The 25,296-nt window shown below is 43.1% G+C and overlaps 1 protein-coding gene across 1 annotated transcript in view; it reads left to right on the top strand.

The window, feature by feature from the left end:
- The window catches only part of ODAD1 (outer dynein arm docking complex subunit 1), a 147,492-nt gene that overhangs the window by 92,816 nt on the left and 29,380 nt on the right, over nt 1-25,296 (top strand). The window contains exons 10-12 of the mRNA XM_068242978.1: nt 5,993-6,075; nt 13,893-14,061; nt 23,039-23,202. Coding sequence (XP_068099079.1) covers nt 5,993-6,075; nt 13,893-14,061; nt 23,039-23,202 — 416 coding nt within the window. The remainder of the gene's footprint in view (nt 1-5,992; nt 6,076-13,892; nt 14,062-23,038; nt 23,203-25,296) is intronic.

Below are 25,296 nucleotides of genomic sequence, written 5' to 3' on the forward strand. Positions count from 1 at the left end.
AAAAAAAAATGAATTGAACCAAAACAGCAGAACGAGAACAACAACATCAGAAATCCCATCATGCTTTGCACAGCATCAGTGGAAAAATGCCCGGGCAGTTTTCTTCTGTGCAGCTAAAAATGAGGCTTGGGTAAGAAAAACAAAGTTCTGATGCTGTGAAACTGTTAAAGAAACACCAAGCCTTTTCAGTGCTTCTGAGTAGATTTTTAGTCTTGAGGTTCACTTTAAAGCCACTGGACCCGCTGGAGCTAAGGGCGGTTCAGTGGAGCTGAAAGGAGCGTGGGTAGGTTACCAGTGCATGCTAGCTGCACTACCCCAGCATAGTGTGCGCTGAGCTCGATTCTGTCATTAAGCTGCGCTGCTTTAGCAGTGCAGCTTGATGAATCTACCCTTAGTCACCAGCCAGCATCATAGCCATAGCACGGCCTAATATAGCACTTTATACATGCTGTACGCTTGTTTGCAAAATTTTGATTGCCCGATGTGATCACGTTTTTTTCATAGGTATGTTTTTTATTGGTTTAATGTCCTGAATGTAGTTTCATGATTGCACATTTGTCACTTTATTGTATGTATATAGCTGAATTGCACAACTTAACCCAGATTCACACTCTGAAACACTATCTTATTTGATAGTCGTGCAGGTGATTAATTCATTGGATACCAGGTATACTGACTACAGATTAATTTATACTATATTTCAATATTATAATACATGGATCAGTGTCTGAGGTTTGTTTTTAATATTTTTATCCTGAAGTTTGCATATGGAATGCAAATGTATATAATAAAGTTTTGTTGATATTTTTTGAAAGAGTGAGTGGTCTATAAAAACTGGCCCCTGGGGCCCTTACCCAATTGGGATGATGGCAACCATCCACCACTATTTAGCAGTTTCTATCTCTATCTCTGTTTTAAGAACATACCAGATTTTTCCTTCCCCGTTATGCACCTCTAGATCCAGAATAGAGATGTTAGCAAACCGTTCGCTAGCGAATCTCTATGGGCAATTACTACTTCCGGGTCGCTATGACCCGGAGTAGTACGGCTGCGCTGGGCTGGCGGTGCGCGTCTTTGATCACGCGCCTGTTGCCCGACACTCTCTGCGCATGAGCGTGACGTCACTCATGACGTCACGCACATGCGCAGAAAGTGCCCGGCAACAGGCGCGATCAAGGACGCCCACCGCCTGCCCAGCACAGCCGTACTACTCCGGGTCCTAGCGACCCGGAAGTAGTACAGGGTGAGGGGTTAGCCAGCGAACGGTTCCCGAACCGTTCGCTGACATCTCTGATCCAGAACATGCACAATTTTGATATCCCATTCCATAGTGAGTTGGATGTTTAGTTCATTTACATTCAGTTGGTCTATTTACTGGTATGATTCATCCTCCGTTGAGTCACATATTACAATGGGGACATCGCTATATCTAGCCCCCTTGGCTACTGTGACCATTCCAGTGAGTCCCTCTATACTGTACCTATTCAACAAAATTTGCTAAATAGGTTTCTTCTTGCCATGCTCCCGCATCAGGACTCTATATGCCCAACTAAGGACCAAGCATACCCAGTAAATCAATACGCTCAAGGTCAAAGGAAAAGAGCTATGCACAAGCTGCTTTATTCTACTGGGCATGAGCGAACCTTACTCATGCAGGTTTAATTTGGATACATGTCAAACTCTGGCCCACAGGCCAAATCTGGCCCTCAGAGCCATTAAATTTGGCCCTCAAGTGGTTTCCCCTCTTTGCATTATGTTTGGCCCACTCTTAACCACCAGGGAAGCTATATTGGAGGTGAAGCCCTAGAAACACCAGCAAAGCCATATGGGGAGGAAGGGTGAAAGCAATAAACACTAGGGAACTGTACAGGGGGGGAGGACCACTAGAAACCAGGGAACTGTATAGAGGCTGAAGGGTGGCCATTAGACACCAGGGAACTTTATAAGGGAGGAAGCCAGTAGACATGGAGGTTGGCCCACAACTAGGTCCGAGTGTACAATTTCAGCCCATGACTAGGTCCCAGTGTACAATTTCAGCCCACTTTGTATTTGAGTTTGACACCCCTGCTCTAGGGCCAGGAGTGTGGGGAGAAGATAAAGAGGGACCATTGAAAAGCTTCCAACTACTAAGATATCTATCCCCCCCCCCCCACACACACACACACACACACACACCACTTTAGGCTTTGCTCTATAAAAATAATACTACAGTATATTCTGGTGTATAAAACTACTTTTTAACCCTTGAAAATCTTCTGAAAAGTCAGGGGACGTCTTATACGCCGGGTGTCATTGATGCCGGGTGATACGCCCTATCCTGTTACCGCCTCTCACATCTCGCTGCTGAGGACTGTAGTGAAGCAGCGCAGGTGCACATGTGTGAAATCTGAGAGGCAGAGAAGGAGGTAAATAGGATACAAGGGTGGGCCAGACGGGTGAAAGAGGTGTGTTTTATGGGCGTACGTTAAAAAAGGGCGCTGGGAAAAAAGGGCGCAGGGTTTTAAAAGATAATCATGAATAACGTTTAAAAAAAATTTGTGTTATATTTACTTTAAAAATAATGTTTTATAAAGTTATAAATCATTAAATAATGTGTATAAAATCGGCAATTTTAAAAACGTTAATCTTCCCTGTTTAAAAATTGAAATTTATAATAACGTTTTATTAAACATTAATAAAAATTTTACTAAAGATATACCTAACCCTACTCTCACACAGAACCCTCCCTGTACCTATCCCTAACCCCTAGACCCCCCTGTTGGTGCCTAACCCTAAGACCCCCCTGTTGGTGCCTAAACCTAAGACCCCCCTGTTGGTGCCTAAACCTAAGACCCCCCTGTTGGTGCCTAACCCTAAGACCCCCCTGGTGGTGCCTAACCCTAAGACCCCCCTGTTGGTGCCTAAACCTAAGACCCCCCTGTTGGTGCCTAAACCTAAGACCCACCTGTTGGTGCCTAAACCTAAGACCCCCCTGGTGGTGCCTAAACCTAAGACCCCCCCCTGTGATAAGCATTAATAACGTTTTAAAAAAATATGGTGCGGTTTTTCGTTTAAAAATGTAAAAAAAAAAAATATTGTACGGTTTTTCGTTTAAAAATAATGTTTAAAAAATTATAAATCATTAAATAATGTGTAATCATGAGAAACAGTTATAAAACATTAAAAGTCTCCGGGCGCCGCTTTTAAAACGTTATTTTTCTCCGGTGTCCTTTTTTCCTGTTGGGCGCCGATTAAACGATATTTATTATGGGAGTGAATGGCGGCGCCCTTTTTGTCCACCTGCCTCATGCGCCCAAATTTCCTGCTTCCGTTTTATGGGCACAGAGCAATCTATTCTTCCATACCGCTCTGATAAACAGGTAGACCAGGAGAGCTGACCAATCCACTAAGGGAGAGGGAGAGTTGACCAATCCAACCAGTCAATTGCCTATATACTGTTATATACTGGGTACCACATACAGCACAGCACCAGTATCTGTTCACACATAGCACCAGTATATGTTGTTTTTTAATTTTTATTTGGGGTAGTCTTGTACAGCGATTTTATCCCAAACTCTATATTTTAATTGGAAAAGTTGGGGGTCGTCTTATACGCCCAGTCGTCTTATACGCCGGAATATACGGGTAATATAATTTCGGCCCTGGGTGCCTGAAGGATTTGTTGCACCTGCGTCATGCCTCCCACAACCTCAGATCAACAGAATCTAATAACATCACCACCCCCAGAGTCCAACGAAAAACATTTGGAGCAAAAGCCTTCTGTCATGCTGCCCTACCCTTTGGAACACCTTACCATAGCCAATCAAGAGAGCTCCAACCCTGGAGACCTTTTTAATCAAAACTGGAAAGCCGCTTGTTTAATGTGGCAATTATGAACACGTAACTTTCTTTCCCTTTAACACATCACAAACCGCAACTGTGTTCTGATCTGAGAGAAGCCGACGCGTTTTGGGTCCTCCGGGAGAAACAACAAATGTTTTGCTGTTATTGTAGTTGATCATTTTTATTAACTCCGTGCAGACTGTGATTCCTTTTTTTTTTCACTATCTGTATAAGATTAATTACAGCCCATTTTCTGTTGTACGTTTTGCTTTTTCCAAGGAGTCCCAAGATAGATATTAGTGAGTCTCACACACTGAGGCAGAAAACAAGGTTAAAATATGTTTACTTGTCTTGGTAATTTTAATCGGCAGTTTCCTCTTCCTGTGCCGGCTTGCCCCGGGCTTATCACAATGTCTTATTTTCTTTCTCTCCTTTAAAGGTAGCATCCTGGGAAAGAAAGGCAAACTGTCTTCTAAGATTTAGACTATCACACTTTGGGGGAAAATACACAGTAACAAATGAGGTGCTTTACTGTAATGACCTCTTCAGCGTGTAGCAGACAGCACATGGAACAAGTTACGTAACAGAAATACAAGGTTTCTTCTCAGTACAAGTGACAGGCTGACATTGTAAAACAAAAGTAATTTATTTAGTACATATATTTCTTCCTATACTTTCATCTGTGCCCATACACAGTCTTATGAGCCAGGAAAAGTCATTTTAGACGCTGTTAATAATCAGATAGCTCCCAAATTACCCTGTTTAGCATCTGACACTATCTGCATGGAGTTTGTTTGTTCTCCCCATGTTTGCGCGATTTTCCTTTGGGTACTACAGTTTACTCCCAAGTCCCAAAAGCATATTAGTAAGTCAATTGGTTTCCACCAAACTGGCCTTAAAGTGCACCTGAGACATTGTAAGCCCAAGCAATTATACTTACCTGGGGCTTCCTCCAGCCCCATGTACAAAGTGGGCTCCCTCGCCGTCCTCCTGGGCCGCTCTGTTCCTCTGTTGGCCGGCCCAGTAAATATGCCGTTCTCAGTCGGATAGCTGCTGGGTGACACACATGCATATGAGGCTATAGGAGGAAGTCAGAGCACCCAGAGGAGACCTATGCAAAAAGGGAAGAATATTCAATCTCCATGCAAGTGGTGTCATGGCCTCTTAGACAGAGCTTAGTGAAACCCATTGTACTTATTTTATGCTTTATTCCCAAACATCTGTAAAATATTCCTGCATCTATAAAGAGGAAATAGCCTCAGCGGGACATTGGACCTCCTTTTAGAAGAACCTCCCAATCCTCATCTTACCTTCTGTAATTATATGACAACGACTGCCTGAGACTTCTCTTTATACATTGGAGACGTGTTGTCACACATAACAGACATGACATAGGAATGCAAGGGACTAAGAAATTCTGCTGCCCTACAACATTTCATCACAGAAGAACATGGTGGTTGTACCATACAATGCTACAGATTAACCTTCTTTAATTCAAGAGATTGACATAACTGAGGAGAACTTATAGTCCGCACAAGCTGATCATACAGTACTTTAACAATATACACTAGGTAAGAAGAAGTTTCCAAAAACTCCATTGGAAGAGATCACTTTTCTACCCATCACATATTTTGGTGGTTCCTGGGTGTTTAATTACAGTGTGTTTAGCAGAAATATAAGGAGTTTGCTGACTTTTGTAACCTTTAGGGCACTTTCACACTGAGGCGGTGCGGTGTGGTAAATTTACCGCACCCCACCACAGCCTAACGAAAGTCATTGGGGTAGTTCACACTCCCCATGTTGCGTTACCCTGCACCAGGGACATACCTACGTTAGCGACCTGTAGTGATCTGCAACAGACCGGAAGTCATGTAAGTTTACAGTAACGGGCGTGTATTCAAAAAACCTACACTTACGCGCACGTCATCGATTTCCCAACAGGAAGTGAGCGTCACTTCCTGCTTGGCCAGCTGCCAGATGGGGAATATTAACGCGGTAATCCCTGAAGGCCTGTCTTTGGCGGTGTGGTGTGGCCGCACTGCACCGCTTCCGCTAATCTGCAATGTGCACCCGACCTCATGCTTAGTGTAGGAGAGAAATTCATGAAATAGAATTTATGTACCGTATACCGGTATGTATTTATTTATAGTTATTCTGTTTTGTTTTGCAGTGGAAGATCGCAACTTTGCCTTGTTTAATTATGTTAACGAGCAGAATAATGAAATCGAGAGATTGACAGAACAGATCACAGAGGTGAGGAGAACTGACTGGATGTTATCACTTGCTGTTTTCAGATGACATCAGCAGGGCTGGATTCCTATCATTGAGCCTATGGGCACACCATCATCAGCCTCCTAAAACTCACTTTGATTGATTTCATTTCTCAGAGGAACCTATCCATAGTACTTATCTTTTCCAGGGCTGCTGATGCCAGTCCTGATGTGGGTACACCACTTGCACACTTATATCCACTGGTACAGTAAGGACACAGGAGGCGTTGCACTGCCACACACTTTGTTATGGGAAACAGCCCCTTCTCAAGTAAAGTGCTGTTGCCTGTAACATGTATTGAGACAAAACTCATAAATGCAAAGTTTGTGCCAGTGGAGTGCCTGCTGTGTCTTTATTCATGTTGGTTTGATTGAAAAAGACACTAGCAGAAGAAGATGGAGGAGACTAGGGTGTGAAATGGATAGCTTTCAGTACCTTATATGAAGGTTTTGGTGTCCCCATGCCAGGTTTACCTACTTTCCTTTCCCGCCTCAACAACAACAAAACATTTGTAAAGCTCTTTTCTTCCATAGGATTTAAAGATTATATGCATGGCTCAGACCAGGAATAACTAAGTAAATTTTGGTACAGAGGGAGAATTCTACCAGTCTACAAATGCCCGGCTAAACAGGTGGCTTTTGAGTCTGGATTTAAACCCCAGGGATGCGGTTGTCTTTACTGGATGAGGTAGGAAATTCCAAAGGGTAGGGGCAGCATGACAGAAAACTCTGTCTCCAAAGCTTTTGAGGTGCACCCTGGCAGTGACCAAGTGTATGAATCACGCTGATCTGCGGTTTCAGCAAGTCCTTCATGTATCCAGAGCCCAAATTGTGCAGTGATGTACTTACCCCATACCCCCCCAAGTGGGCAACTAATACCCCCCCCCCCACCCAGAAAACTAATATTCATCCCCCCCCCGGTGGCACACGCTATTAGTAGCCACAGTTCACAAAGCGGGTTCCTCGGCGCCTGCTGAGTAGTAATTGCCCATTTTTGTCACTCCTTTTTTTATTTGCTTACTAATGTATTGTACAATATTCTACATAATATGTAGACACTTTCAAAATAAAGGAAAATTTGAATAATAATAATAATAATAATCAGCTTCAGATAATGGTTTGTGAAATTAGCATGCTCATTATGATGACCTCATTTGTAGGGGGGCAGATCAAGGCAGCTGAAACCAACACAGTATCAGAAATGATTGGAAGAAGATACACCTTTCATTCCCTCTGTCTCTTTTGTCTCCTGCATCCTTGTTGCTATGCACCAGTGGGCTAAGTCATTAGGAAAAAGTGGTTTGCTTTTCATGCATTAATATTATCGCCAAGCTCTTTGTTGGCTTCTAATTACTATACGGAACACTGGGTTGAGCATTTCTTAGTGACATGATGGCGTGGATTCTGCAAGATGTTGGTGTTGGAAGCACTGCTTTGAAACTCTAGTTGTCATTGTATGGCACAGATTCTGTAGGCTTTACTGAGCTAGTGACCACTGCAACCTTAAAGTAAACCTGAGATGAGAATAAAGAAAGATTTAATGCTTACCCGGGTAATCTGGCTCAGCCACGCCAACTAGGCTCTTCTGTGCATGTGCGGAGGGCCTGCACATACGCAGAAGAGACCGACTAGTGTGACTGAGCCAGATTACCAGGACTGATAGCCAAAGGGATGGCGAGGGACTCAGCGGTACTTATGGGGCTGGAGGAAACCCTGGGTAAGTATCATATCTTTGTTTGTTCTCGTCTTAGGTACTCTTTAAGGCCCATACCTACTAAGTGATTTTATTTAGAACAGTTTTTCGCAATGAACTTTTTTCACAATATTGTGCAATGTTGTTTTACGAAAATTCATTAAACGATGTTTAACGATGCACACCACCCACGGAGATCGACCTTCATGATTTCATGAACGACCTTTTATGTCTGATTAACTCAAAGGATCCTTCCAATCCTGAATGACTTTTGTGGAATTTGCTGTGATCGTGTAAACCAGGCCTGAGCAAACTTGGCCCTCCAGCTGTTAAGGAACTACAAGTCCCACGATGCATTGCAGGAGTCTGACAGTCACAGTCATGACTCATAAAGGCAAATGCATTGTGGGACTTGTAGTTTCTTAACAGCTGGAGGGCCAAATTTGCCTAGGCCTGGTGTAAACGATTGAGTACACTATCCTGGAGATCCCCGATCATTCTGGATGTGATCTGCCGGTGGGTATTCAGCCTTTGATTTCAGTTTGACCGGAGTGGAATAACAGGTGATTCAAAATGTTTTGCAACCTAATCTAATACTCACAAGCAACTTACCTGCAGATCAACGGGATCATAATTTTGATCATTTATTTTTCATTTATTATTATCTGAAATGTTCTGTTAATTCTGATGTCTAAAGCATGGTCTTATTTTTGTGAAAGTTGATATAAACAAAGATGAGTGCCAATTACTTTCATTTTAAAGAGATTTCTAGAGAATCGTAGGTCTTATGCAGCAAATTTGTACTGTTGGCGTTTGAATATGCCAGATTCAAACACCAACACTACGCATTGATTCTATAATGATTCTAAAAATGTATTGTTATGTCAGTAGATAGATAGCATCTGCTGATTACCCAGCCTAAAGGTGGCTATACATTAGGCAACTTGGCGGCTGATCGACCATAATAAACATAAGATATCCCTGACTGGGACTAAAATTTAACTTTTATTAATCCATTAAAACGTAAGTGCTACAAGGATAAAACGATGTCTGAAGTAGGAAATGCTGGAGGGAACTGTTGTGGAGATAAATTATTACAGAGAAATCTGATTTGGAAATCTCAGGTCCTCCTAGCAAAACTGACAGTACATAAAACACTACCCCCACCAAAAACCCGACATGTTTCACTTCCCGAGGGAAGCTTTTTCAAGGGACATATACATAAGTGCTGAGTGCAAAACGTGCTAAGGTGCAAATATATACAATCATATCATATCATTTCAAGACATCAAAAATAGCAGCATGGCTATATGATAGCAGCCAAACGCCAGACTGCTCACACTGGTCCTTTTATACCATCACTAGGACCTAGGGGAGGAGTCAAGTTACCTATCAGGTATGCCCACCTTTTCGGATACACCCATTGGTCCACAGGACCATCAATCACCATTCCCTCCAATGGGGAAGAAGCGCTATACCTATCAGGCAAAATCATTCCTACATCTGAGAAACCTTTTGTGCTTCAAAGAAGAGCTTACCGGGAAGCGTGTAACACCCTCAATTCTCCCATCTCCTCCGCGCTGAAATTACATCAGCGCTAAGGGTATTTTCAACAAAGATCGTATTTTGACCTCTCTCATTGGTCCAGAGAGGTCACATGGTCTCGCCTCAGACTACAGCCAATGGGGAGCAGGCGGAGTGACGTCAGATATAGTCGGCCTTCAGTGCGCTGGCCGAGAATACGTCAGTCCACAAGACTTCAACCCCATAGGTGCAGGCTGGCTCAGGGGGGCATATACTATACTCCATACCTACGTGTATCAACAAACGATACACGGAAGTCACCACTGATGCGTGGAGGGGGCCGTTTGTTTACACGTTGCCAGGCAACCCTCTAAAAGGAAATCTTTTTACCCCTTCAATCCAGCGCCGGGGAGGCGCCGCAAATCAAAGCTAGAAGCCCCCCCAGAGTGAATAAACAGGGAAACCACCGAGCTGCATAGATAGATGTCAGCAAACAATAAAATAATAAAGTGGAAAAATGAGGATAAAGGAGTACATTATACATAAATGCATAAATGCAGAAGATGGTAAACCCAGCATAAAAGATATTAGATATTCAAACTCTCAGTAGTAGTAACCCCAGGTATATAGTAGGTAAATATCGAAAGCGTTACAGGACCCCAGTTCAGGGAACAGGCAGTGAGCAGGTAAGTATCCGTTGGGCATTGCCTAAGAGGATCTCCGACCGAGATACCTATTATTAAAAACATAGAAAGCAGGTACCCTAAGGTAAGTATCACCCATAAAACAGGAGGCAGAAGCCTAATATACGATCATAGAGGACTTATCAATTTTAGGGGATAGGGTGAAGAATCAAGAACGCACGAGGAAAAATGGGGTAATGATCACATACACCCACCATGGGGATACATTTGCAGACAAAGGCGACACCATGTGACAAAACATAAAGGGGTAACAACAGGGGGCCCTCAGATATAGGGGGCATAAGTAAAACCCTCATTTAAACCATCTGGGTTTAGAGTGCCCAGTCTATAGATCCACTGGGCCTCCAATTGTCTCAATTTGAGGTCTAAGTTTCCGCCGCGTGGGCCCAACACCCACTGCTGGATAACCCAGAATCTTAAGGTAGAGGGGTCCCCATCATGTTTGTCTAAAAAATGTCTCGCTACTGACGTATTCCTCTTATGCTTTATATCACCTAGGTGTTCCATAATACGTGTTTTGACAGCACGAGTAGTCTCCCCGATATACAGTAGTGGGCATGAACACTTGATGGCATATATTACACCCTCCGTTTCACAATTAAAAAAATCAAAGAGGTCATAAACTCTCCCATTTTTAGGTGATTGAAAGTTCTTACATTTTTCAACATGTGCGCATGCCTTGCATCTGGCGCATCTGTGCATGCCTTTAAGTCTAGAATCTAACCAGGTCTTTTTAAAACCTCCTGTTACACCCTTCCTAACTGGAAGGTAGGAGTGCGTTAAAGTGTCCCCCAAATTTCTTCCTCTGCGATAAGTCACCCCTGGGTTCATAGGGAGATATTCTCTCAACTGTGGATCAAGCTGTAAAATCCCCCAATGTCGTTTAAGGATTTGTCTTATCCTATTTGACTGGTTTGTGAAGGTATTTATTACTCTGGTCTTAATCATAGTCTTATTTCTTTCCCTGTTTTTTGGTTTCAGAAGATCACCTCTAGGGGTAGCCTCAGCCTTATATTTGGCTTGATCAATGATTTTTTGAGGGTAGCCTCTTGCTTTAAATCTCTTTTCCAACGTGCCACATTCTTTTTCAAATTCTATAGTATTAGAGCAGTTTCTTCTTGCTCGCAAGAACTGTCCTTTTGGGATGCCTCTCTTTAGAGGTTCCGGATGATAGCTTTCCCAGCTTAACAGGGAGTTAGTAGCCGTTGGTTTTCTATATATTCTCGTATCAAGGCCACCCTCACTATTCTTCTTAATCTGGACATCAAGAAAATTCAAAGAGTCTTCACCAATCTCGTAGGTAAACAACATACCTATCTCATTGTGGTTCAGCTGATCCACAAAATCCTCAAAGAGCTCCCTGGGGCCGTCCCATAGTATGAAGACATCGTCTATGAAACGGCCCCAGAAGAGAATGTGGGAAGCGTAAACTGCCAATTCCTCTCCAAAGACTATTGTGTCCTCCCACCACCCCAAAAACAAATTTGCAAAAGAGGGCGCACAGGCTGTCCCCATCGCGCATCCCTTTAGCTGTAAATAGTATTGATTCTGGAATAAAAAATAATTCCTAGTCAAGATAAATTCCAATAGTTGTAAAAGGAACTCCGAGTGTCCTCTAACGTATGTACTACGAGTTTTCAAAAAGTAGTCAACTGCATTTAGGCCTAAATCATGACGTATGTTATTATACAGGGCCTCTACGTCCAAACTTGCCATCATGACATTCTTTGTGATCCTAATGTCCTGGATTTTATTAAGCAGGTCCATAGTATCTCGTAAGTATGATGGTAGACTCTCTACAAAAGGTCTTAGGAAGTAATCAATATATTTACTCGCGCCCTCAGATAAACAGTTATTGCCAGATACTATCGGGCGTCCAGGTGGTTGGGTAATGTTTTTATGCACCTTAGGTAAAGCATAAAACGCGGGGGTGGTGGGAGACTTTTGGAGTATACAGTCATGATCTTTTATGCTGGGTTTACCATCTTCTGCATTTATGCATTTATGTATAATGTACTCCTTTATCCTCATTTTTCCACTTTATTATTTTATTGTTTGCTGACATCTATCTATGCAGCTCGGTGGTTTCCCTGTTTATTCACTCTGGGGGGGCTTCTAGCTTTGATTTGCGGCGCCTCCCCGGCGCTGGATTGAAGGGGTAAAAAGATTTCCTTTTAGAGGGTTGCCTGGCAACGTGTAAACAAACGGCCCCCTCCACGCATCAGTGGTGACTTCCGTGTATCGTTTGTTGATACACGTAGGTATGGAGTATAGTATACGCCCCCCTGAGCCAGCCTGCACCTATGGGGTTGAAGTCTTGTGGACTGACGTATTCTCGGCCAGCGCACTGAAGGCCGACTATATCTGACGTCACTCCGCCTGCTCCCCATTGGCTGTAGTCTGAGGCGAGACCATGTGACCTCTCTGGACCAATGAGAGAGGTCAAAATACGATCTTTGTTGAAAATACCCTTAGCGCTGATGTAATTTCAGCGCGGAGGAGATGGGAGAATTGAGGGTGTTACACGCTTCCCGGTAAGCTCTTCTTTGAAGCACAAAAGGTTTCTCAGATGTAGGAATGATTTTGCCTGATAGGTATAGCGCTCCTTCCCCATTGGAGGGAATGGTGATTGATGGTCCTGTGGACCAATGGGTGTATCCGAAAAGGTGGGCATACCTGATAGGTAACTTGACTCCTCCCCTAGGTCCTAGTGATGGTATAAAAGGACCAGTGTGAGCAGTCTGGCGTTTGGCTGCTATCATATAGCCATGCTGCTATTTTTGATGTCTTGAAATGATATGATATGATTGTATATATTTGCACCTTAGCACGTTTTGCACTCAGCACTTATGTATATGTCCCTTGAAAAAGCTTCCCTCGGGAAGTGAAACATGTCGGGTTTTTGGTGGGGGTAGTGTTTTATGTACTGTCAGTTTTGCTAGGAGGACCTGATATTTCCAAATCAGATTTCTCTGTAATAATTTATCTCCACAACAGTTCCCTCCAGCATTTCCTACTTCAGACATCGTTTTATCCTTGTAGCACTTACGTTTTAATGGATTAATAAAAGTTAAATTTTAGTCCCAGTCAGGGATATCTTATGTTTATTATTCCTCTAGTCAGGTTCTGTGATTGGCTGATCGACCATCCAATGTAATTATTATAATCAAATCGGATGAAAATCTGTGCCGCCAAAAGCATGCCCAATCAAAGATGCAAAGATGCATGTATCGATCGGACATGCTGCAACATGTCGGGCAAGCATGCTTGTTTCAGTGCACGGTGGTAACGGCATGCAATATCGGGATGAGCAACAAAAATGATGGAACCCCCGACACTCACCCCTAGTGTGAAATGTACCCCCCAACCCTTTACCCCTGGTGCCCTGTGCTTAAATACTTTACCTGTTGGTGTCTGCTGCTGGGTCCGTTTCCGCACTCTTCCTCACATACACACGTGCCAAAAAGGCGGCGTCACTAGGCTGATTCCTGCAAGATTTCAAGCTGAAATCAATCGAGAATCGACCTGTGGTGTATGGGCAGCTGATAGATCTCTCTCCGATCAGATTCGATTAGAGAGAGATTAGTCTCTTGGTCAAATCTGCCCATCATCGCTAGATGTATGGCCATCTTTAGACGGGTCCTCAGTAACCTTTTCTGCTAAGAATTTTTTGCTGGTTTATTTTGCCCATGAGTGACTAAATCCAGAAGACAGGCAGGAAGAAGTGTTTGCCAAGATAAAGGACAGTAGGTGTCATAACCCAGATATCTCCGAAACATGACGGTGTGTGTAAACCTGTCCACCTTCTGCTGGACGTATCTTTGAGCAATCCTCTGGCTTTAGACATTCCGTCAGGTGAAGAATATCTGTATTCCGCAGATCAAAAGAGAAATTGACGAATTCAAAACCCAGGGAGTGCGCCTGGAGCAGGAACACCGCTTTATTCTGAAAAACATTGACGGGAAAGAAGAAGAGGCAGTGAAACAAGCTGATGGCCACCAACAGCAGCTGAAGGCAGTTATGAAAGTTTTAGATCAGCTGAAAACAGGTAGGAATCATCTATTTTATTCTGGCACTGTCTGACTTGAAGAGTAAAGTGTTCTTTTTAAGAATATTAAAGGCCCTATTCAATTTCCAATATTATTACATGACAGTTTCTCTTCCTCCCACTAATCACATATGATATGTTTTAACTTTCCTTCGGGCACTACAGTCTACTCCCACATCCCAAAAGCATACTAATAGGTTAACTGGTTTCCTCCAAACTGGCCTTAAAGGACACCCAAAGCGAAAATAAACGAATGAAACAAATGATCTCCTAAAAATGACTTTTTAAGATATTCCACAGTTTCATTTTATGTTTAAATCTACTTTTTAAGTTTTAACTGTTTTATTGTTTTTGCTCAATGGCACATTCATTCATGTATGCCAGAGCTAAAATCTATGAACTATTGACCCTTTTTATCTCTTTCCTGCTCTTAGAAGCCATTTTCTGCTAGGAAAGTGTTTTATAATTGGAATTTCTTATCAGCGAGGGTCACACTGTAGTCACTTCCTGTCAGGACTGAGTCAGCCACTTACATACCTGATATTTAACTCTTTCAGGCAGAGAAAGAAAAAAAGGAACACAGCACAGTTATTATTGTGTGTGGCACTGTACATACCCATGTCTATCTCATCATTTCACATGTCACCTCGGGTATCCTTTAAAGTGCACCTGAGACATTGGGCTTGATTCACAAAGCCTTGCAAACTGTTTAGCACGGGTGTGCTAAACATTTAGCACGTGAAGTGCCGTTCGCGGACTTTTTTGTGCGTGCAAAGTGCCGTGATTCACGCGATCGCAGACTTTTGCGCACACAATTTGCCGTGATTTGCGCGAATCGCGGCAAATTGCGCGCGCAAAACTCAGCGATCACACGAATCGCGGCACTTTGCGCGCGCAAAAGTCCGCGAACGGCACTTCACGTGCTAACTGTTTAGCACACCCGTGCTAAACAGTTTGCACGGCTTTGTGAATCAAGCCCAATGTAAGCTCAAGCATTTATACTTACCTGGGGCTTCCTCCAGTTGTCTGTAATCTGTGTTCCCCCTCGTTGTCTGTTCCGTCCATTCTCCTGCTGTCAGCCCTGGTACTTGGGGACTACTGCACATGTGTGGTCCTGGCCATGCGCCTCCTTGGTCGCACTTTATGGCAGGGAGCGTTCTGCGCCTATGCAGCTAGTTAAAGCTTGTGAACCCCCCCCCCTTCCAGCTATGGGAGTGCTACCAAGGAGTAGGGATGCTCATTCAGACTCCTTAGAATTGTAATTTCCAATCGGAAATCAGGAAAACAGAAAACTGATTTACCGTAATTTTAGCCCAATCATAGAACTTTGAAGCATTGGACCAGTCAGAGAATGCAGAATTTTTCTGCAAAATTTTAATTTTAGGCTAGTCACTAATTTCGGATTTCCATTTCTTCCGGTTTCTGTTTTCCGATGTTTTTTTTTGTTGTTGTTGTTGTTTTGTTTTGTTTTTTCATTCTCTGATGCAAAAAATGGCTAATAAAATACGCCTCAAAAATCTGAATATGGGAAATCAGAAATTGCAATGAGCATTTCCAACCATCCCTACCAAGAAAGTGTCTGGTCAGACCCACGCATGTTCAGTAGTCCCCAACTGGCATAGTCAGGGACTTTACCGGGGCTACCAGTGGCAGAATGGATTTATTCTGTACAGGGATGCAAAATCCACTGTTTGATTTGCGTTGCATGAATATCCTGTATAATTATGTGTAAACTGTCACTTTAATATATATTTCTACGAGTTTACATCATAGAGGAAGTGCATAGTAGCTTCTTATTATGCATCCTAAAACATTACAGGCTTTAGATGCAGCTGCCTGACCCTGAGTTTTTCTCTCTGCTAGGAATGTTAAGTCTATTTCCATATTCAATCTTGCCTTCTGTACATAAACATGAATAAAACTGAGATTTCATTAGACATGTCAAGGTCTTCAGAAGTCTCTTGAGTAATATAATTTCTTATCTTTGTAAAAACATGACCTTCAGAGTGTGACTCTGGCATTGAAGCCAGGCAAGGCATGATAGAAGTACTGACGGGTGAAAAAATACTGATTTCCTAAAGTATTTTCTGAAAAGTCTATATTTAGCAAGGTTGAAAAAGGCAATAGCTCGTAAAGTTATGCTTTTCTTATGCAATCTAGCATAGCTGATGCAGAGCTGCATGTACTGAAGCCCCAGTGAAGCAGCTAGAAATGTGTCTTTGCTGCTTTAAAGAAATACAGCTGGAGATATAATGTCAGTCACAAAGGTACCTAGTCTAGTGCTTCACCCTGTGAAGTAGTCCTTCTACTGACTGTATGCTCTTGGCCACAGCAGCTGAGATTCTCAGTGCCAAGCTCCCATTTTGAAGGAGGTTTTACATTGGACAGTTTAGAGGACCAATGAAGAGCCCCAGCAGGAGCTTTGAAGATGATTTTTGCCAGGGCTCTCAATTCACAACATCTGTGGCTGTGAGCAACGGCGTCAGGGAAGCCTGGCTTAGACAGACAAGACAAGACACAGAGCATTTGTATTGCACTTTTCTCATGGCAGACTCAAAGCGCTTCAGGGCTGCAGCCATGTAGGGCGCACTCCACGAACGACCAGGATCAGTAGTGAGCCTTGCCCAAAGACTCTGTACTGTTTTAGGTACTGGCTTTAGACTGGATTCAAACCCTGTTTAAAAACTCAAATCCCACATCAAAGGCTCCAGCCTTACCAGTGGATCCATCTGAAAATGGCGCCTGTGAATAATGGCGCACGGTGTTGCCGCTAATCCGTTTGCCGCTTATCGCTATTTAACGTTAAAGCCTTATTGTTATTTAGCGTTAAAGCCTTATCGCTATTTAGTGTTAACACACAGAACCCTCTCTGTACCTATCCCTAACCCCTAAACCCCCCCCCGGTGGTGCCTAACCCTAACCAACCCCCTGGTGGTGCCTAACCCTAACCACCCCCCTGGTGGTGCCTAACCCTAACCACCCCCCTGGTGGTGCCTAACCCTAAGACCCCCCCAGTGGTGCCTAACCCTAACCACCCCCCTGGTGGTGCCTAACCCTAACCAACCCCCCGGTGGTGCCTAACCCTAACTACCCCCCTGGTGGTGCCTAACCCTAACCACCCCCCTGGTGGTGCCTAACCCTAAGACCCCCCCAGTGGTGCCTAACCCTAACCACCCCCCTGGTGGTGCCTAACCCTAACCACCCCCCTGGTGGTGCCTAACCCTAAGACCTCCCTGGTGGTGCCTAACCCTAAGACCCACCCCAGTGGTGCCTAACCCTAACCTTGACAGTGTTACATTAAATCCATTCACCGTTTTGCAGTTAAATAACGTCTGCAGTTTGGCTTATGTAGGGCGCTATTGATAAATAATGTTACTGTGGGCAATAACGTCTGCTGTTTGGCAAATGAATGGCACTATTGATAAATAACGTTACTGTGTGCCGTCTTCTTTTTTCCCTGTGCGCCATTATTATGCAGTACCAACGATAAATAGCGATAAGCGTATCTTTTTAATGCTGCGCCATTATTCACTGATCCGTTACCAGTACCCTACCCTGCTGACCTCCTCAGATTTGTGGATGTCGGGAGTGTAATCCAATAACTATGAAATAGGCACTCCAAAGGCTCAAAAACTTGGGTTTATCAAATACAGTAGAGTCTCGGTTATCTGACACAAATGGAGATTGGCTGATGTGTGGGATAAGTGTGCTTTCTGGTTGCTTAAGACTCAATGTTTAAAATAGGCCTAGCTAATACATTACTCTACTCCCCTCAATATGCATACCATGAACACTGTATTAAATGTTAAAATACAGTAACTGAAAATATATTAACCTTGGGAACCCAGACTTTAAACACAGCAGAGCCCAGAAACAGCCTTCACCACTATGAGTACTTTTGGCGATTTGTGCTGGTTGGTTGAAACTGCTGGTTAGTTGAATTCCAGATAACGGGACTCTACAGTATGTCAGCAATTAAAGACATGTTTCAGGGTTGTTCCCGTCCCCACATATACCTAAGGGGTGGGGGCTAACCCCAAAACATGTAATATACTTGCTGGCATATCAGATAAAGGCAAGTTTACGAGCCTTTGGAGTGCCTCCTTTGTATTTATTTGAATTAATTTAGAGGTTGAGTGGTTACTCATGGGAGGGATCTTTAGGATCCAGAGGCTTCCCGCTGCTGAGGTAAGTACCCCGAGGGGAGATTTTTTCCTTACAGGTTTACGTTAAGTAGTTGACAATCCCTACACTTTCCTGCTGACCTTTGCATAGTGGGATAGGGCCAACATCAACTCTTATTGATGACAATGAGGTCCACTGCTGACACTGCAGCATCTTCAGACTTACCATACCTTTAACTCTCCGCCTTACCCGCCTATGCCCAAAAACAGCCTAGCTTGCCAGTAAAGTTAATCATCATTTATTTATGGTCCCCAGGATATTCTTCGTATTTTAGTTACCCTGTGGCTTGGCTTTGGCATTTTTCATTATCAAAGTAACCTGGTTCAGAGTAGAAAAGCAGATTGCAGACAACAGCGTATTGACCTTCAGCAGCTCACAGTGAGAATGGTAAAACAGAAGCCTGAAATCTACATGTTGTTAGTCATTGTTCTGGAACCAGAGTCCTACCTGCCTTGATTACTAATAAGGCGGCTATCCTTGTGTGTCACGACTATGGAAAATGATTCAGAACTATAACTATTTCTACGGATCATTTCAGCTGTTTATTCAGAACCTCAAGCTTAACTTTTCCTGTTGATGAGCGCAAAAAAAAGAAAAATCTACTGAATGTGCATGATTCAGCCAAAGCCACAGGCGTTCAAGAGCTGCTCCAATTCTCTAAAGACACAGCTACGCAAACACACACAACATCTTAATGAATACATAAATACAGTACAATGATAAGTACAGTACAATGATAAGGATGCAAGATATTTATTCAAGTAATCAAAAAAAGTGGCATGGCCAATCTCATCTAAATTAAAGTACATCAAAAATGAAATAAACAAAAATCTAAATAAATAAAACTAATATAGGCAGGCACTAAAGGTGCGTACACACGCCGGACTGGAGGCAACGACGGGTCCGCCGGGCGGATCGTTTAGAAACAGCCGTATCAGTCCGCCGACAGTGCGTACACACGCCGGACTGTCGTTGGCACGCCCACCCAGCGGGAGGTAACGACGGACCCGTCGTTGCCTCCAGTCCGGCGTGTGTACAAACCTTAAGTTTGGTGAACTGGGATAATGTACTACAAGGGGAGGACACTGAACAGAAATGGCAAGCTTTTAAACTTAGGGCCTGTACACACTGCTGCGCTTGCGCTGCGTTTTTAAAAACGCATGCGTTTTTAAAATCGCAAGGTCTTTTGAAAAAGAATGAAAATCGTGATGACTTGTACACACTGGTGCGATGCGTTTTTAGAAAAACGCAATCGCAGTGCCTGCTGCGCTTTTTTAAGCGCAGTGCATGAAAAACGCATTAAAAACGCATGCGCTTGCGTTTTTCAGAAGTCAGTATCCCAGAAGACTCTGCAATCTCCTGATTCCTGTTGAAATGTAAACTAGAAAAAAAACAAAGGATTCTTTAGCCAATCAGCAATTACAAGAAAAACACAAACGCACAAAAAACGCAGGCAAAAGCGCATGCGTTTTCAAAACTACATGCACTTTAAAAACGCATGCGCTTGCGATTTTGCTTGCGTTTTTCAGTGTGTACAGGCCCTTATTCTCAATCAATATTGTAGTATGTATATCCCATATGGAAACAACATGTCTAGGAATAAAAAAAAGGCCTCTATGGATGAATAGAAAGGTTAGAGATAAAATGAAGAGGAAAAAGAATGCCTATAAGGTCCTAAAACAGGAGGGGACCGATGCTGCACTAAGCAATTATAAAAAGTGCAATAAAAATTGTAAAAAAGAAATTAGGCTGGCAAAGATCGAAGCTGAAAATCAAATCGCTAGGGATATCAAATCTAACCCAAAAAAGTTTTACAAGTACATCAACTCAAAAAAAAAGAAAGGTCGACTGTATAGGACTTCTAAAGGATGAGGGTGGAAACTCAATGGTGGATGACCAAGGTAAGGCAGTTATTAAATACTTTCTTTGCTTCTGTCTTCACAAAGGAAACAGCACTGTTGCAAATTACAGAGGCAGAAGAGTCTCAATCTTCTAACTGTAATATTAAATACTTAACGCAGGAAGAAGGGAAGGCAAGACTAAATAAATTAAAAATAGACAAGGCACCTGGCCCGGATGGCATGCATCCTCGGGTCATAAGGGAATTAAGTTCAGTTATAGATAAACCCCTTTATCTTATCTTTTGTGACTCTCTTTCAACGGGCAGAGTCCCAGTGGATTGGCGTTCAGCCCACGTTTTCCCATTATTTAAGAAGGGCAAAAAATCAGATCCAGGAAATTATAGACCTGTAAGCTTAACATCAGTTGTATGCAAACTATTTGAGGGGTTACTAAGAGATACTATACATGACTTCATAGTAGAAAATAATCTTATTTCTCAGCATCAACATGGGTTTACTAAAGCCACTTGAACTCCCTCCACATACTTCCATCAGTACAAGCCCAATCAGGCGGATGGGTGGGTTGCGCCACTCCCGGTCAGGCAACTGTACTAACCACCCCACAAGGCAAACAGGACTAACCGCTGGTCACCTCTAGGCCTCTAAATGAACTGTGAAGCATGTATATGTAAACCTTATGCGCTATGTAAATGTAACTTATCTCTGACCCTATGTACTCCTTCTCTGTCTTTCTCTGTCTTCTCTTCCCGAGCTATATGTATGTGCCAAAAATAATTCCGGGCATGATCGCTCATGCTTGGCGAAATAAACTTTTCTGATTCTGATTCTGATTCTGACTGGTCCTGTTTGACTAACATGCTCAGCATTTATGAGGTAGTGAATGCTATTAGAAATATTGGGAGTGCTGTAGATGTGATATACTTGGACTTTGCAAAGGCCTTCGACACTGTTCTCCACAAAAGTCTGGTGCAAAAGTTGAGGATGCAAGGACTGGGGAAGAGTCTGTGTGCATGGATAGAGAACTGGCTAATGGACAGAAAACAAAGAGTTGTGGTCAATGGATCGTACTCAAAATGGTAGACTGTTAGCAGTGGGGTCCCACAGGGGTCTGTACTGGGTCCAGTGCTCTTCAATTTATGTATTAATGACCTAGTAGATGCAGTAGTGAGCAATGTTGCTATTTTTGCAGATGATACAAAATTGTGCAGAATCATCAACTCTCAGGAAGATAGTGTCATATTGCAACCTTATCTGGATAGGATGGCTATATGGGCACATGAATGGCAGATTAAATTCAATGTTGAAAAATGTCATGCATTTTGGTCGTACCAATGGTCTAGCACCATACAAAATAAATGGGATACAGTTGGGGACATCAAACTTGGAGAAGGACTTAGGAGTACTCATCGACAACAAGTTAAATAATCGTACTCAATGCCAAGCCGCTGCAGCTAAAGCTAACAAAATTTTGGGATGCATTAAAAGGGAAATAAAAACTCGAGATGCCAGCATAATATTGCCCCTGTTTAACTCTCTAGTAAGGCCACATCTGGAATATGTAATTCAGTTCTGGGCACCACATTACAAAAAAGATATTGCAATTTTAGAGCAGGTGCAGAGACGAGCAACAAAATTGATACGTGGGATGGAAGGTCTCACTTATCAAGAAAGGTTAGATATACTGGGTTTATTTGGTCTAGAGAAAAGATGCCTTAGAGGAGATCTAATTAACATGTATAAATACGTCAGAGGGCAATATAATAGCTTGGCGGATGAGCTTTTTGTCCCTAGGCTTTCTCAAAGGACTAGAGGACATGATCTGTGCATGGAGGAAAAATGTTTTAGCCATTTATTTAGGAAAGGGTTCTTTACAGTAAGAGTGATTAAGATGTGGAATGCATTGCCACAGGAAGTCGTTATGGCAAACTCTATACCTGCATTTAAAGGGGGCTTAGATGCTTTCCTTGGCATCCATGGCTACAATTACTAGGTAATGCCTAATGATGTTGATCCAGGGATTTTATCTGATTGCCATTTGGAGTCGGGAAGGAATTTTTCCCTTTTGGGGATAATTGGACCATGCCTTGTAAGGGTTTTTTCGCCTTCCTCTGGATCAACAGGGATATGTGAGGGAGCAGGCTGGAGTTGTACTTTGTACTGGTTGAACTCGATGGACGTGTGTCTTTTTTCAACCAAAATAACTATGTAACTATGTGCAGCCCTTATGTCTCCCATTTAACCAAATCTGATAGTATGCCCCCCAACACAGCATGTGCAGATAGTATGTCCTGCACCACAGAGGAGAAGCAGCCATTCATGTGGAGCCTGAAGAACATCTTTGCTACAGACAGTGAAGCATACCCAGGTGACAACCTGCAGTCCAATTGGACCCATGTGGATGGGTGGTGCCAGCACTGCTATTCTATATGTGGGTCACAGATATTTAAAGACGCAGTGGACAGCATCTCTAAGTAATAGATTTTAAAAGTGGGTGCCAGTGAAAAAGCCTCGGAGGGCCACATTCGGCCCGTGGGCCTTAGTTTGAGAACCACTGCTGTAAAGCATTATAGAATTTGTGTCATCACCATATAAATACAAATGAATAATAATAACAATTGACCTATACATTAGTATATTAGACCGCTGTTATAGCCAAACAATCAGTATTACAGCTAGATAAGATATCACCTTACATAGCTTTATAACGTCAATTGTAATGACACTCAAGCAATCGCATTGTGTTGTGTTGTTTCGCATTCTTTGCCATAACCATCCCCTGGTTCTCTGCCTTTATCACAGCGCCTCTGTGAGAGCTGAAAAGCCGTTCATGTTTCTGCTAACCCCGGTATAATATATGAACGTGCTTAGGAGTAAATAACTAGGTTCTGGTCCTTCTACGTTCTATTACAACAATGGTTCTTATTCCTCAGGCATTGATTCCTTGTTCAAGAAGATAAATTGTGACCGCTCTGTCCTGGACGAGATGTTGGGCTCTTCATCCAGCATTCGCGAGTCAAACATAATGCAGTACCTTGGCCTCATTGAGCAGAAAACGAACGAGCTGCTGGCTGCCCAGTCCTTCCTCGACTCCAAGGTAGGTGGAATAACTTCATCACTACAGCCGGAGCATTACTAAGAGCAAAGCATGGCTGGAATGACTAATCCTACATCAAGGGCAAAGTGTGTTCTACAAACAGAGCTCAGACTTGTATATCCATAAGGGAGATGGGAATACAATCTCTCTTCAGTTCTACAAGCAATATCTTGAAGTGGGTTCACTCTTCTCTACTCCTTCAGAGGGTTATTTACTTATTTTTTGCATTCATTTATGTTACCTGTTTCTTTTCAGCTCATCAGTATACACAGTCTAAGTTGTAAAAATAGGCATATACACTCTAGAAAAGCCAGGCCTAAAGGACAACTGAAGCAGTGATATGGAGGCTGCCATCTTTATTTCCTTTTAAGCAATACCAGTTACCCGACTGTCCTGCTGATCCTCTGCTTCAAATACTTTAAGCCATAGACCCTGAAGAAGTATGTGCAGATCAGGGGCTTGATTCACAAAGCAGTGCTAACTGTTAGCACGCCTGTGAAAACCCCCTTAGCACGTCTAAACCAGCTTTACGCGCGTAAAACTTTACGCGCACACTGCACAGAGCGCAGGGCGCTCCGCGCGAAGTGCCAATTAAAGCCTATGGGACTTAGCACGCACATAGGACTTTGCGCGCAAAACCTTGCGCGCGATCTGATTGAGAAATCCGGTGCTAACCTACTTAGCACCCTGGTTAAGACGTCTAAAGACTTTAGACGTGCTAAGTAGGTTAGCACTGCTTTGTGAATGAAGCCCCAGGTGTTTCTGACATTATTGTCAGATCTGACAAGATTAGCTTTATGCTAGTTTCTGGTGTCAATAAGACACTTCTGCAGCCAAATCAATCAGTAGGGCTGCCAGGCAACTGGTATTGTTTAAAATGAAATAAATATGGCTGCCTCGATATCCCTCTCGCTTCAGTTGTCCTTTAAAGAGGAACTATCGCAAAAATCTTAAAATTTAAAACACATGCAAATAAGAAGTACATTTCTTTCAGAGTAAAATGAGCCATACATTACTTTTCTCCTATGTTGCTGTCACTTACAGTAGGTAGTAGAAATCTGACATTAACGACAGGTTTTGGGTTAGCCAATCTCTTCATGGGGGATTCTCAACGTGACCTTTAGGGCCCTTTTCCACCAGCGCGTTTGCTGAATCGCAAAAACGCAAACCGCTAGCGATTTTACAATCGCTACGGTTTGCTTTTTAACATAGGAATCGCGGTAGGTAATTTCCACTACCGCGATTCGTTTTTTACTTGATCGCAATCGCGCCGTGGAGCGACTTTTGCCGCGATTTTGCTATGCAGTGCATAGCATAGCAAAATCGCGGCCGCGAACGTCGGGGAATCGGCGGTAATTGCGATTCAGCAATCGCTAGCGTTCAGCGTGAACGCTAGCGATTGCTAGTGGAAAAGCCCCTCATTCTTTATAAAGACATTCTCTGAAAAGGTTTATGCAAAGATGCTGGCCGGCCTCCCTGCTCGCTGCACACTTTTTTTGCAGTTGGACAGAGCAACTGCCATTCACTAAGTGCTTTTAAAAATAAAGAAAACCCTGAGAATCCCCCATGAAAAAATGGGCTAGTCCAAAATCTGTCAGAAAATGTCAGATTTCTACTACTTACTGTAAGTGACAGCAACATAGGAGAAAAGTTATTTATGGCTCATTTTACTCTAAGAGAAACACGCTTCTTATTTGTATATGTTTACATGTATTTTATATTTTAATATTTTTGCGACAGAGGTCCTTTAACCATTTCTGCCACTGGGACGTGAGCCTCACATCCACAGCGGCAGCTTCTACAGCCGCAGGGATGCGCAAGTCGCGTCCCTGCAGTTTGGGGTGCTGTGCAGGCTATCGTATGGGCAGATGCCTGCAATCGCAATGTTACTGGGAGCAGGGGGATTGGCTGCAGGGGACAAAAGTCCCCTGAGCCAATCCGTTTTCGTCCGCCGAGAATAAACACAGTTTTTGTTCAATAACAGTGTTTATTCTTAAATAGAGCCGCTGCGCTTCCTCCCGCCGCTGATTTACGGCCGCTTACTGCCACCAGTCGTTAGATTTATGAGTGGGAACATATATATATATATATATA

The sequence above is a fragment of the Hyperolius riggenbachi genome, chromosome 6 (assembly GCF_040937935.1).
Source record: "Hyperolius riggenbachi isolate aHypRig1 chromosome 6, aHypRig1.pri, whole genome shotgun sequence".
In the NCBI taxonomy this organism is placed as follows: domain Eukaryota; kingdom Metazoa; phylum Chordata; class Amphibia; order Anura; family Hyperoliidae; genus Hyperolius; species Hyperolius riggenbachi.